The sequence below is a fragment of the Pristiophorus japonicus genome, chromosome 10, assembly GCF_044704955.1.
Source record: "Pristiophorus japonicus isolate sPriJap1 chromosome 10, sPriJap1.hap1, whole genome shotgun sequence".
NCBI classification, from domain to species: domain Eukaryota; kingdom Metazoa; phylum Chordata; class Chondrichthyes; family Pristiophoridae; genus Pristiophorus; species Pristiophorus japonicus.
Genome location: NC_091986.1, coordinates 146,632,840 through 146,647,886, shown reverse-complemented (window position 1 = coordinate 146,647,886; position 15,047 = coordinate 146,632,840). Strand labels below are relative to the sequence as shown.

Below are 15,047 nucleotides of genomic sequence, written 5' to 3'. Positions count from 1 at the left end.
ATTATAACTGCTGCACCTTTATTGCACGCGCCCCTAATTTCATGTTTGATGCCCTCCCCAACATCACTACTACTGTTTGGAGGTCTGTACACAACTCCCACTAACGTTTTTTGCCCTTTGGTATTCTGCAGCTCTACCCATATAGATTCCACATCATCCAAGCTAATGTCCTTCCGAACTATTGCCTTAATTTGCTCCTTAACCAGCAATGCTACCCCACCTCCTTTTCCTTTTATTCTATCTTTCCTGAATGTTGAATACCCCTGGATGTTGAGTTCCCAGCCCTGATCATCCTGGAGCCACGTCTCCGTAATCCCAATCACATCATATTTGTTAACATCTATTTGCACAGTTAATTCATCCACCTTATTGCGGATACTCCTTGCATTAAGACACAAAGCCTTCAGGCTTGTTTTTTTAACACCCTTTGTCCTTTTAGAATTTTGCTGTACAATGGCCCTTTTTGTTCTTTGCCTTGGGTTTCTCTGCCCTCCACTTTTCCTCATCTCCTTTCTGTCTTTTGATTTTGCCTCCTTTTTGTTTCCCTCTGTCTCCCTGCATTGGTTCCCATCCCCCTGCCATATTAGTTTAAATCCTCCCCAACAGCACTAGCAAACACTCCCCCTAGGACATTGGTTCCGGACCTGCCCAGGTGCAGACCGTCCGGTTTGTAATGGTCCCACTTCCACCAGAACCGGTTCCAATGCCCCAGGAATTTGAATCCCTCCCTGCTGCACCACTGCTCAAGCCACATATTCATCTGCGCTATCCTGCGATTCCTACTCTGACTATCACGTGGCACTGGTAGCAATCCCGAGATTACTACTTTTGAGGTCCTACTTTTTAATTTAGCTCCTAGCTCCTTAAATTCGTTTCGTAGGACCTCATCCCTTTTTTTACCTATGTCGTTGGTACCAATGTGCACCACGACAACTGGCTGATCTCCCTCCCTTTTTAGAATGTCCTGCACCCTCTCAGAGACATCCTTGACCCTTGCACCAGGGAGGCAACATACCATCCTGGAGTCTCGGTTGCGGCCGCAGAAATGCCTATCTATTCCCCTTACAATTGAATCCCCTATCACTATCGCTCTCCCACTCTTTTTCCTGCCCTCCTGTGCAACAGAGCCAGCCACGGTGCCATGAACTTGGCTGCTGCTGCCCTCCCCTGATGAGTCATGCCCCTCAACAGTACCCAAAGCAGTGTATCTGTTTTGCAGGGGGATGACCACAGGGGACTCCTGCACTACCTTCCTTGCACTGCTCTTCCTGTTGGTCTTCCATTCCCTATCTGGCTGTGGACCCTTTCCCTGTGGTACGACCAACGCGCTACACGTGATACTCACGTCATTCTCAGCATCGTGGATGCTCCAGAGTGAATCCACCTTCAGCTCCAACTCCGCAACGCGGACCGTCAGGAGCTGGAGGTGGATACACTTCCTGCACACATAGTCGTCAGGGACACTGGAGTCATCCCTGAGTTCCCACATGGTACAGGAGGAGCATAACACCCGACCAAGCTCTCCTGCCATGACTTAACCCTTAGATACACTTAAATTGGCAACAACAATGTTAAAAGTTACTCACTGATATAGAAGAGAAAAAAGACTACTCACCAATCACCAGCCAATCACTTACCCTCTTGGCTGTGACGTCACCTTTTGATTTCTTTCTACTTCTTTTTTGCCTTCTCTCCCCGCTGCAGCTGCACAGGTACGCCTTTATAGGCCTCACCAACGCTAGGAACTCCCGCCTCTCGGACTGTGAGGAGGTGTCGTGTGTTCTCCCAACCAAGCCTTAGTAAGGGTTTTAGTGGGGAGGCTTTGCTGCGAGGATCATAGGGGTATGCCCAGCTGGTCGGTACAGGTTCGATGGTACACAATGGATCCGAGCAGAGGTTTTAGACGTTGGGTACTTTGCGATAGGGGCGGTTTAGGCACGCCAGGGTATTGGACCGTACTGCATCGTCACTGTATTTACTTGTAGTTTTGCTGTGTTGAGGTAGCTTTAATAAAGCATTGACGGTTGAGACCGAGGTATTTTTCCGTGACTCATTCATCTGTTCAGTACAGTAATCACTCCCAGGTCTAGAACTAGTGTAAAATGGGGGTGTGTCAAAAACACCGAAGGGAAACCACTTACAAGGCTGACGTCATCATCGCTGGCACAGCAGTCCGGGGTGCTACCGGTCTGCGCCTCCGCGAACTCCTGTGCAATTTCGCGGGAAGCTAATGTTTAAAAACAATATTTTTTTAAAAATTGAGCCTTTGAGGCACAAGTGAGGAGTGTTTTCTACCACAATGAAAAACAAATCTCGGCTCATCAGTCAATGTGCACCCTTTATACCATGACAGAAGGGAGAGCTCATATGGCTAGCACCTATGCACATTAAAAGGATTTAAAAGGGACAACTAATTCAAAAGGCAAAATACTGCGGATACTGGAAATTTGAAACACAAACAGAAAATGCTGGCCTGCTGAGTGTTTCCAACATTTTCTGTTTGTATTTGAAGGAACAGCTCCCATCTTGCCCTTTCCATTAATGCCAGATGGCCATGGTCTACTCCTGTAGGATATGACAAATACAAAGAATAAAAAAGAATTCACATTGTTAGTTCTGCCAAAAAGGTTGCCTATGGAAGGTGAGCAACTGTTTGTAAGATTTAATTTTGTATGAGAAATCCAGACAAAGTGTTTACTGCAGCTAACCTTTCCCCCAGTCCAAAATTCAGAGAAATGTGTTATGGGGCATGGCTAATCTAGAGTTAAAATACTCCTCAGAAAATATCCTAAAATCTTGTCTACTTTATTAGCATTTCACAACACTGATGGATTTCTTCATGAATCATAAGAAACAATAGTTTACTCCTTTGTATTCATTCAGTTGTCATACAGACCTTATTTTATTTCGACTGCAAAAGCACAATGTTAAAAAAAAATAAAGCCATCAATATGACACTGTCACTCATCGTCATTAATCGCCATCCAAAACCAATGACCCAGACAAAACCCAAAGAGTGCATCAATCATTCTGTACAATGCCTAAGAGCAGCTCTTTCTCCCTCTGAGGAAATTGAAAGAATTGATTTATTGTGTGCCATGTTTCCATCAGTTGTCCAAGTTCTGTGATTAAGGTATCCAAGTTTCACTCGACAATTCTGCTCCTTGCAGTAATAAATGTCATACAGGCATCCTATGTTGTCGACTTGGTTTTTCTTGTTTGTCTTGAAAGTTCTTCCAGTACATAAGATCTTCTGGTACCATAGGGATGGCTGATGTGATTAGATCCTGAAAGGTCAAAAGGGTGAACTGGGATGGTTCCTGACTAATATTCTTTTGTACCTAAAGAAATAAGAGTAATTACATTAAGGGTAGGTACGGAACAGTTTTGTGAAAAAAAGTCTTGTAATACTTGGCAAATCATGTATTTTACACTCGATTACAAATAAAACCTGAAGTATAAGCCTTCACATGAAACACAAGACCTTGCGTGGGGAGCATAGGTAGGGATTTCAGGTGTGCACCCGAGTCACGCCATAGCAGTTCATGGGTGAAAAAAAGTGAGGAAAGGGAAGTTGTGCTGCCAGCCATCAGTTTCCTTGCAAATTATGAACTTCATTAATGGAACCCCCATTAAAATTCACTTTGAGCTTTCATGCAGGACAAATCATTTGGTTACTACAGTATTAAGCTTTTTATGCCATTGGATTTTCCAAGTCACCATAGGAATACCTATTACATCAGCCAGTATGCAGTACATATATATATCTAACAAGTAATAGGTGCTATGTTTGGTAGGGACAATACTTTCATCACTTACCTTGTGAAAAGGAGGCATCAGTTAGACAGGACACAAAATCTTCACTGGGTGGCAGAATTGTGAAGAGTACTGGGCATGGAAGATGGCATACAAAGCTCTCACACCAAACCTATGGCCTACATAAAGGTCTTCCATTATGTGCAGATGGCATCTGTTTATAGAAACATCATAACACAAGTCTATGCTCATTATCCAGGAAGCACACATGGTAAATATATCATGTAGCAGCCTACGGTATCCACGATAGATGACTGCTGGTTGACCAGAGCTATTCTGTGCAACCTTGGTTGATGACCCCATTGAGAAATCCCCAAGAGCAGCAGAATGTAAATACAATGAAGTGTACTATCAGCATGCTTGAGCAAAGCTTTCACTATTTAGACTGCTTAAGTGTTGTGGTTCTCTTTAGCCCTGCAAAGTGTCCAAAAGAATCACGGTTTCCTGCATATTGCATAACCTCACTATAGAAAGTGCAGCCATGAGGTTGCAGAATGAAAAAGGCTCACATTGTAGCAGTAGCAAAGGAGGAGGAGAAATGTGAGAAAACTGGAATGTTGGTGCAGCAGCTGTGATATCCAGATCTGGCCTCTGCACAAGGATTGCAGATGAATGAAAGATCATAGAAAGTATCCAGAAACAACACACTAGATTTCCATACACTGTAGCTATTGCCATCCATGTAGCCTGCACTCCTGCTTTCCCAGGAGGTTGGCCTTCTTCTCCAAAGAGGTTCACTCCTTTTGCTGCCCCTTCTGCATGAGCAACTCTAATGCATCTGATTAAAAAATGGGTGATTCCCTTTGTTACTTGACCACATTGCAGCACCCACAAAAAAGATTCTGCTAATACAAAAAGAGGCACTCCACTATAAGCAATGTGCTAAAATTCCTGCGTCCCAGCACTCATCTCTAGGTGCTGGCAGTCTACTACAATTAGTGGTATCAGGACGCCTCATCATTTTCATCAAGGACAGCACCCTCCACTGCTAGCATGGGTGCACTTACGGCATTGCCGGATGCAACCCTGACATTGCCATCAATTTTGCAGCTTTATTGTACACATCTTAATATCACACAATAGACTATTAACAAGAATTTCAACATTTTACTATCACAAATCAAATTTGCAAATACAAAGATACTGAGGGAAAAAGTATTTTCAATTGGGATCAATATTTTCTGCTCATTCATTTAATTTCTTCATTGACCACTGACTCATGTCTCACCCTGCACTGTTTCACTTGACTGTAAAGTTACCAGTGTACCTTTCCTAACATTTCTCGTCAGGATCAAGATCACCTTAGAAAGCTCTCCTTGTTATAATTATACCACAGCAAAATAAAACTCCATTATTAGATTTCTCCCTCCTCGTTTCTTTGTATCTGTTCCGCATCACTTAATAACATTGGGCCCTAAATTTCCCCTTTTTTTGCCGCTCTTCCCTCAGTGGTGAGGGAAGTTGGTGAGGCCATCACGCCGGCAGTTTGGAAGGACTGCTGGGGAGCGTTCACCGGCGTGCAATGCCCCAAAAATTCCTCCCACCCGAGATTCATCCTGTAGGAGAAAAGTATGCCGTGTGGAAGCTGGTCTTACCTGGACGGTGGGTATGAAGACCTGCAAGAAAAGGTAAGTGAGATTTTCTTTTTGTTTGTTTTTTTACTTCTTTTGCAGCGATTGTGTGTTAAAGGGTCCTCTGGAGGTTTTGTGATTGTTTCCTTTTTCTTGAACATTTTTATTTTTGTGCGTTTCCCCCCTCCCTGGGCCCCGACTTCAGCCTCAGCGTAACTTTCTCCAGGATTACATTTGCCGCCCAGAATCCCATCGACCTCAGTGTGTAACACCATTTTTGGCGGCGGGCGCTTTTTTCATCTTTTCTGACCAAACTTCCGCCCAAAGTACCGTCAGGATCTTAGCAGTGTTTTCAACGGTAAATGGGCGGAACTTGCCTGTGATCAATTTCGACCCCAATAAGTCTTATCCATGCCCATTCCCAGTAAAACTCCAGGATATAAATCAGCATCTGGAAAAAAAGGCGGCAATGGGAGGCATAGGAGCCTCAAAAATTAACTAAAGTTCAGAGTTCACAGCTGCTTGTTAAGTATCAATACATATCTAGGAAAATTCTTTAACTTGTTCATGATTCATCTCTTTTTTTCTTTGTTCCTGTAACATCTATACAAAATAAGCAAGAGGAGTAGAATGTTCAGCGTCACCTCTCATTGCCAGATGACAAGACTGACTCATTTTACAGGAACTCTAACAAAAAGTTCACGGCCAACTTCTGAGATGTTTTGTTGTTTATTAACTTTGATGCTTCTGCTACTTATAATCATACAAATGCAAGGTTATTTTGTTTCTTTAGTACGTTTAATGAGCCAATTGAGCCAACACAGACTTGTTGGGCCGAATGGCCTGCTTCTGTGCTGTAAATACTATGTAATATTAAGTAGCTATCATTACCTGCACAGGGTAGTTGCCGACGGTGCCTGGTTTGCCAAGTGCAACAGCAACATGATGACTATCATCCAGCATAGTTTCCTAGTAAACAAATAAAGAGCAAATCATTAATAGTTTTGTGCATAAGAAAATAAAAGACATTAAACAGGAAGTGTATGAATACATTGTAATCTATCCCCATTAATCCAGAGAAAACCATCTCCACCAATTCAGTGTCAGAACAAATTTAAGGTAGCCAATCTAATACAAAAAAATTATGTTACAAATGTAATACATAAGAACCTAAGAAATAGGTGCAGGAGTAGGCCATTTGTCCCCTCGAGCCTGCTCCGCCATTCAGTAAGATCATGGCTGATCTGATTATGGGCTCAGCTCCACTTCCCATAACAACTAAATTTAATCCATCCCTGCAATTTTTCAAGCAGCTACATAGAATGCACAGCACAGAAACAGGCCATTCGGCCCAACTGATCCATGCCTGTGTTTAAGTTCTACAGCTATGTTATACAAATCAACATACAAATTAATTTAGGACTAGGATATGGCAGCAAGCTTGTTGATCGAGTGAGACCACCAGCTAAGTAATCAGGGCTTGGCTGTGGAAGAGACTAGTTAATGAGCAAGGTGGCCAAGAAGAGAAACCGAATCTGAGCCACAACATGATTGGCTGATACAGCAAGGCAGCTTGGGGAATTGACAGGATTTAGGACAGAATAGCAATGAGGAAGGAGTGTGAGCCAACTGCAGCAGAGAGACCCAAGAGTGGCACCTGACCCATCAACTGACTGCAGCAATGTCAAACGACAAAAAAAGACTTGCATTTAAGTAGTACCTTTCACAACCACCAGAAGTCTTAAAGCGCTTTACAGCCAATTAAGTACCTTTGGTGTAGTCACTGTTGTAAGGTGGGAAACGTGGCAGCCAATTTGTGCACAGCAAGCTTGCATGAACATCAATGTGATAATGACCAGATATTCTGTTTTAATGATGTTGATTTACCAGGACACCGGGGATAACTCCCCTGCTCTTCTTCAAAATAGTGCCATGGGATCTTTTATGTCCGAGAGCAGGCGGAGCCTCGGTTTAACATCTCATCCAAAAAAACGGCACCCCCGACAGTGTAGCATTCCCTCAGCACCGCACTGGAGTGTCAAGATTTGTGTGCTCAAGTGCAACCTACAACTTTCTGACTCAGAGGTGCATGTGCTACCCACGAAGCCACAGCTGACAAAGAGGGATAATGCACTACGGTCACAGTGTTAAGAGGATATTATTTGTGACTTTGATTAGGGCGGTTTCAGCTATATCCCTCCACCGCCTCTCTCAATTCCTCCATTGCCTGTACTGTCAGATTCTTTTTCCGACATCCAATCCTATATAAGCCACAGTTAAATCAAGTTAAACATTGGAAAGACTGAAAAACTGAAGCCATCGTCTTCGCATGTTGGCCTTCATAGCTAGGGGATTTGAGAAGAGGAGCAGGGAGGTCTTACTGCAGTTGTACAAGGCCTTGGTGAGGCCTCACCTGGAATATTGTGTTCAGTTTTGGCCTCCTAATCCGAGGAAGGACGTTCTTGCTATTGAGGGAGTGCAGCGAAGGTTCACCAGACTGATTCCAGGAATGGCTGGACTGACATATGAGGAGAGACTAGATCAACTGGGCCTTTATACAGTGGAGCTTAGAAGGATGAGAGGGGATATATAAGATTCTGACGGGACCGGACAGGTTAGATGCGGGAAGAATGTTCCCGATATTGGGGAAGTCCAGAACCAGGGGACATAGTCTTAGGATAAGGGGGGTAGGCCATTTAGGACTGAGATGAGGAGAAACTTCTTCACTCAGAGAGTTGTTAACCTGTGGAATTCCCTGCCGCAGAGTTGTTGATGCCAGTTCACTGGATAGATTCAAGAGGGAGTTAGATATGGCCCTTACGACTAAAGGGATCAAGGGGAATGGAGAGAAAGCAGGAAAGGGGTACTGAGGGAATGATCAACCATGATCTTATTGAATGGTGGTGCAGGCTCGAAGGGCCGAATGGCCTACTCCTGCACCTATTTTCTATGTCTATGTTTCGCGACCCCTGCCCTCAGTCACAAACTCTGCCCTTTACCAGATTCCAGCCACCATCTCAGGTTGAATTAAACTGTTCACAACCTCTGTTCTATTCAACCCTGAATGACCTATCCTGCTCATATCCTCTCCATCATAAAGACCGCCTACTTCCACCTCAGCCCATTTGCTGAAATGTTTATCCATGCTTTTGTCACCTCCACAGTTAACTATTTCAGTGGTCTTTTGGTTGGCCTCCTATCCTCAGCACTATGTAAACTTTGGCTTATCCAAAACTCTGCTGCTAATATACTATCCCATACCAAGTCCCGCTTACGTCTTACTCCTGCCCTTAAATCCCTTCATGGTCTTGCTCTCCTCATCTCTAATCTCTTACAGCCCTGCAAAATCCCTCAGGGCTCTCTGCTGAGGCAAAGGGAGAGGGACAACAGTCCAGAGTGGGAGGATCAATGACAGCTATGCCTTCAACCATCTATGCGCCATGCTCTGGAATTCGCTCTCTAATTCCCTTTCTCTCTTTACCTTAAAACCCCCTCTTTAACCACTCCTAAATCTTTTTTAGCTCGGCATCCATTTTCAGCTGATTATGCTTCTGAAGCACCTTGGGACATTTTTCTATGATAAAAGATTGGCACAAATAGAAATATATAGCCATGATCTGATAGCCATTACAGAGACGTGGTTGCAAGATGACCAAGGCTGTGAACTGAATATTCAAGGATATTTGATATTTCAGAAGGATAGGCAGAAAGGAAAAGGAGGTGTGGTAGCTCTGTTAATAAAGGATGAGATCAGTGCAGTAGTGAGAAATGATATTGGCTCAGAAGAATCAGTTTGGATGGAGATAAGAATAAGGGAAATAAGTCACTGGTGGGAATAGGCCCCCTAACAGTAGCTACACTGTAGGACAGAGTATAAATCAAGAAATAATGGAGGCTTGTAAGAAAGGTATGGCAATAATCATGGGTGATTTTAATCTTCATATTGATTGGACAAATCAAATTGGCAAAGGTAGACTTGAGGAAGATTTCAGAGTGTATTCGGGATGGTTTCTTAGAACAATACGTTTTGGAACCAATCAGGGAGTAGACTATTTTAGATCCGGTAATCTGTAATGAAACTGGATTAATTAATGATCTCATAGTAAAGGATCCTCTTGGGAAGAGTGATCATAGCATGGTAGAATTTCAAATTCAATTTGAGGGTGAGAAAGCTAGGTCTCAAACTTGTTAAATAAAGGCAATTACAAAGGTATGAAGGCAGAGTTGGCTAAAGTGGATTGGGAAATAGATTAAAGGGTAAGACAGTAGATGAGCAGTGGCAAACATTTAAAGAGATATTTCATAACTCTCAGCAAAGATATATTCTAGTGAGAAAGACTAAGAGAAGGATGAACCATCCGTGGCTAACTAAGGAAGTAAAGGATGGTATCAAATTGAAAACTAAGGCATACAATATTGCAAAGAATAGTGGAAGGTCAGAGGATTGGGAATTTAGAAATCAGCATAGACGAATAAAAAAAGAGTAAATTAGCAAGAAATATAAAAACAGACAGCAAGAGCTTCTACAGGTATATAAAAAGGAAGAGAGTAGCTAAAGTAAACATTGGTCCCCAAGAGGATGAGACTGGGGAATTAATAATGGGAAACAGGGAAATGGCAGAGACTTTGAAGAAATATTTTGCATCGGTCTTCATGGTAGAAGCATCCCAATAATGGCTAATCAAGGGGCTATTGGGAGAGGGTGCTTAAAACAATCACGATCACTAGAGAAAAAGTACTAGGCAAACTAATGGGACTAAAGGTGGACAAGTCCCCTGGACCTGATGACCTGCATCCTAGGGTCTTAAAAGAGGTGGCTGCAGAGATAGTCGATGAATTATTCAAAATCTACCAAAATTCCCTGAATTCTGGCGAGGTCCCAGTTGATTGGAAAACCGCAAATGTAACATCCTATTTAAGAAAGGAGGGAGACAGAAAGTAGGCAACTATAGACTTAGCCTAACATCTGTAATTGGGAAAATGTTTGAGCCCATTATTAAGTGGTAGCTGGACATTTAGAAAATCATAATACAGTCAGCATGGTTTTATGACCAATTTGCTGGAGTTCTTTGAGGATGTAACTAACAGGATGGATAAAGGGGAACCAGTAGATGCCATGCATTTGGATTTCCAGAAGACATTCGATAAGGTGCCACATAAAAGGTTAATGCACAAGATAAGAGCTCATGGGGTTGGGGTAATATATTAGCATTGCTAGAGGATTGGCTAACTAACAGAAAACAGAGAGCTGGGATAAATGGGTAATTTTCAGGTTGGCAAACTATAACTAGTGGGGTGCCACAGGGATCAGTGCTGGAGCCTCAACTATTTACAATCTATATGAATGATTGGGATGAAGGGACCGACTGCAATGTAGCCAAATTTGGTGATGATACAAAGATAGGTGGGAAAGCAAATAGTGTAGAGAATGCAAAGAATCTGCAAAGGGATATAGATGGGCTAAGTGAGTGGGCAAAAATATGGCAGATGGAGTATAATGTGGGAAAATGTGAGGTTATCCACTTTGGTAGGAAAAATAAAAAGCAAAATTATTTAAATGGGGAGATTACAAAATGCTGAGGTACAGAGGAATCTGGGGGTCCCTGTACATGAAACACAAAAAGTTAGTATGCAGTTACAGCAAGTAATTAGGAAGGCAAATGAAATGTTGGCCTTTATTGCAAGGGGGATGGAGTATAAAAGCAGGGAAGTCCTGTTACCACACCTGGACTACTACCACCGCAGGTCGGGGCTATAAATAGAACTGGAGCGCTGGGCCCTGGAACATGGTGGGCCACCCCAACCTGTGTGAGAACACCACCACAGGTTGGGGCTATAGAGCTGGATCGCTGGGCTTGGAACATTGTGGCGGAGGTGCGGCGAATGAGGGTACGGGGCCCAGAAGAGGCGAGGGCCCAGGGGCAGCACGGGCCAGAACACACTGTGATATGTGTGCGCACTAGGTCCGTGCAGCAGAGCAGGTCTCCAGTCGTCCTGGTTAATCCTTGCCACTGATTAAAGGCCTAGCTCTGTCAAGCCCGTGTGGTGGCTGATGTGCAACGGTCACCACACATTAAAAAAAATTGACGCACAGGCATCTTCCACCCCCTCAACTGGAGTTCAGGACTGGAACATTGGGTTCTTCATTGAAACATCTGTGAACTCTTATGGAAGCAAGTCGTCCTCGTTCGAGGGACTGTCTTATGATGATGATGACTGTGTACAGTTCTGGTCTCCTTATTTAAGGAGGGATATACTTGCATTGGAGGCAGTTCAGAGAAGGTTCACGAGGTTGATTCCCGAGATGAAAGGGTTGGCTGTAAGGGATAAATTGTAAGGTTGCAAATAGGGGGTCAGAATTATGCTGAAGGTAGTGAACTTATAAAGTATAATGTAACACTTGCTTGTATAGGTATAGCACACTTTTACGCATTAAACTGTAGCTTAACCTTAGTAACACTTAAACAGCCAAGTCAGCAGTTTTGTTTAAAAGTCCCTGAGGAAGAGATAAAGAAGCCAGTATAAACCACCCTAGGCGTCGGGTAGAGAGCAAAATGGAACAAAACAATGATGAGAGATGGACAGTTGCATGTACCACTCAGAGCCCGTTGGATAAGAGTCGACAAATCAATGTAACTTCGCTGATAACAATACACCCACCGATGATTTTGTAGGGAGGATAGCTCCTCTCCGAAACCTGTATAAATTATGCTTGAAAACACTTGTATTTCAGAGGTTCCACAACTGAACCTTTCCTTGCAATTGCTCGAAATAAAAGCCAGTTGAACCTGGGATTTCGTATGTTCACTTCCGTGGTCGTTACACAGTGGAAGAAGGGCAAGGTGTCGATTAACTATATCAGTTAGTCCACCTTGAGGGAGAGAAACCTCCTTTTTAACCCCTACAGGCTTATGAAGAAAGGTTGAGCAGGTTGGGCCTATATTCATTGGAGTTTAGAAGAATGAGAGTGGATCTTATTGAAACACAAGATTCTGAAGGGACTTGACAGGGTAGAGAGAGAATGTTTCCTCTCATGGGGGAATCTAGAACTAGGGGGCATAATTTCAAAATCAGGGGTCTCCCATTTAAAGCGGAAAGGAGGAAGAATTTCTTCTCTCAAAGATCGTGAATCTTTGGAATTCTCTTCCCCAGAGAGCTGTGGAGGCTGGGTTATTGAATATATTTAAGATAGACAGATTTTTAAATGATAAGGGAATCAAGGGTTATGGGGAGCGGGCAGGGAACTGGAGTTGAGGCTAAGAGCAGGCTGAGGGGCCGAATGGCCTACTCCTACTCCTATTTCTTATGTTCTTATGTAAAAGTGCTACATAAATGCAATTTGTTGTTATTATAGTAAATATTCTTTGCATGTTCAATTATCCATTTTGCATAGAATGGAATGTTGAGGCTCCCAAATTATAGTACAATATCATGTGGGATTGCTATTTGCCATTGATATTTAAACAGCTGAGAATGCAAAAACACATGGTGATATATCCAGACTGAAATTCCTCTTACTTTCAGCCTATTCTTTTTAGGTGTCCCTGAGCCATACATCAATGCTGGCCAAGTGTCATTAGAATACATTTATTAGTAGAAAACAATTGAGAGATTCAAATGTTGCTATGCAACCAAGGACATCAGTGGTGTTGAGAAAAATAATGCAATAGAATTGTAGCTGTAAGATTTCTTTCCACAATTAACTGCAGTTTTTAAAAAATGAAAACAATGACAAAAATTACTCCTGCATTTTGTTCCAAACCACAATCCTAGACACATGTGTCATAATAGAATAACTTGTTTACTTCTTAAACTCTGATCAGTTTATTATAACATGAGCAAGCTTCTAAACATTTTTACAAGATGCGCAACAGTACAGTAACCCATGAACGCATATTTTTTAAAATCCCTTTAAAAATCAAGCATTAATGAAACCTTTATTGGCTCGGACCAAGAATATAGGACATTTTACAAGAGAATATTTACACCTCGTTAGTCTTAACATTTAATATTGTATAATCTTGACTGGCAATACTTTTATTAAAACTTGAGATCTATTTTCGGACTTGAGAATTTAGTTTTCCAGCAGTAAGCACATACATTCTAGCAGCCAGTAAATTAATATATTCAATCATAAGCAGGAAAACAGACTCTGAAATGCTTCAAGAAATGCCAACACAGTAAAATGGAAAATTGAGTGTGTGTCCAAAAGGAGAAGCAAGGCCATATTCACAAAGCAGGAGGTAGACCAATTCATGGAGGAGACTGGTTAGGGCGTGCTTATCATCAATCCAGCTCTGTTTAAAGTAGTTTATCAATGTTTTAACCTGCCATGGAAGAAGGGCCCAGAGTGGTCACAATGTCAGCAAACAAAAGAACCTGGCAATAAGTCAGGAAATGATAGTTCACTAAAGACTGCTCAACTACCAAGCCAGATCAATTGGAGGAGAATCACAGCGGCTGAAGGACCTCTATATGGACACGGCAGTGCTGGCGCAGTTATTAATTCTGGAATGTTTCTTGGGGAGTCAGGTGGTCACGTGGCAGCCTCCATCACTGGCTTTGGTAAAGATATTTCCAATATAAGTTTTGCCTTGTTGAACCACAGTCATAATGTTAGAGAAATAAAAAATGTCAAAAAGAAAATGTATATAATGCCTTTCATCTCAAGGTCATAAAAACAGCAATGAAATAAGTAACCAGTGAATCTATTATTGGAAAAGTACAAAAGCACCAATACAGGTACGGTCAATAAATATTAATATACTTTCTTGCTGATGTGGTCATTAAGTCAATGCAATATACTACTAATATTGTCCTTTTTGCTGTCCATAGATGAATCTGGACTATCTGAAGTTTGTTTTTGAAGATGGCATCAATGTGTAAACAAGTGTTGATAGGGACAATTGAAGTCACACAGGCAAGAAAGATTTCCTCAATAAAATTGTCATGAACTATTCATAAATGTTATTTCATCACCAATGTTTTCCCCCAATTTTAAATTTGGGTGTGTGGTCCCTTTAACGGGTGCGCAGCCCATTCAAAGTTTCACGTATGCACAAAATTTTAACATTGGAAAGGTCAGTCCTGGGCTGTGTGGGACCGGCAGACAGCCGCGCAGCTTAGAGGGAATGTTGCTCATCATCTGATCCATAGCCAGTGTACCTGTACATATCTCTTCGATGCTAACAGGTATGTCTCTGTGAATTAAGTTAGCCACCAAGTAAACGCATTTACATGTTTTGAAGTGTTATAGTGCAAGCCTCACCTCAACCCAAAAGTGTTATGGGTCCCAAAGTCACTTTTTAACAGATCAAACATTGGTTTGATTTTGGACCCCATGCCTCGAAATACTGTGTTGTTGTTTGTTTAATAATTAACATTTAGGATTAGCTATTCTACTGACCAAGATAATGATGATGAAATACGATTGATTTAGACAAGATCTGCAGAATAAAACAGTTGCGGGAGGGGGGGGGGTGGAATAAATCAGGAGAGTTATCCAGGAATTGCTTTTATTCATCTTCTAGGCATTGGCTTCAGCATGGCATAGATCTGAGAACGGGTGCTTCATTAGTAACAGGTGGGTGCATAGTCGTACATTGGAATGATTCAGTAACTGCAGTATTTTTCAAAATGAAATAAAAATAATTTCCCCTG

The 15,047-nt window shown here is 42.3% G+C and overlaps 1 protein-coding gene across 2 annotated transcripts in view; it reads right to left on the bottom strand.

Moving 5' to 3' along the window:
• Positions 1–2,789: 2,789 nt before the first annotated feature.
• aasdhppt (aminoadipate-semialdehyde dehydrogenase-phosphopantetheinyl transferase) overlaps positions 2,790–15,047 on the bottom strand; it is a 78,484-nt gene continuing 66,226 nt past the window's right edge. Inside the window, exons 5-6 of one of the 2 annotated variants that reach the window (XM_070892160.1) lie at positions 6,279–6,356; positions 2,790–3,341 (exon numbers count right to left, since the gene is read on the bottom strand). In XM_070892160.1, the coding sequence (XP_070748261.1) occupies positions 3,180–3,341; positions 6,279–6,356 (240 nt within the window). In that variant the 3' untranslated portion in view covers positions 2,790–3,179. Of the gene's footprint in view, positions 3,342–3,840; positions 3,971–6,278; positions 6,357–15,047 lie in introns of those variants that run through there. The other variant, XM_070892161.1, reaches the window with a different exon arrangement.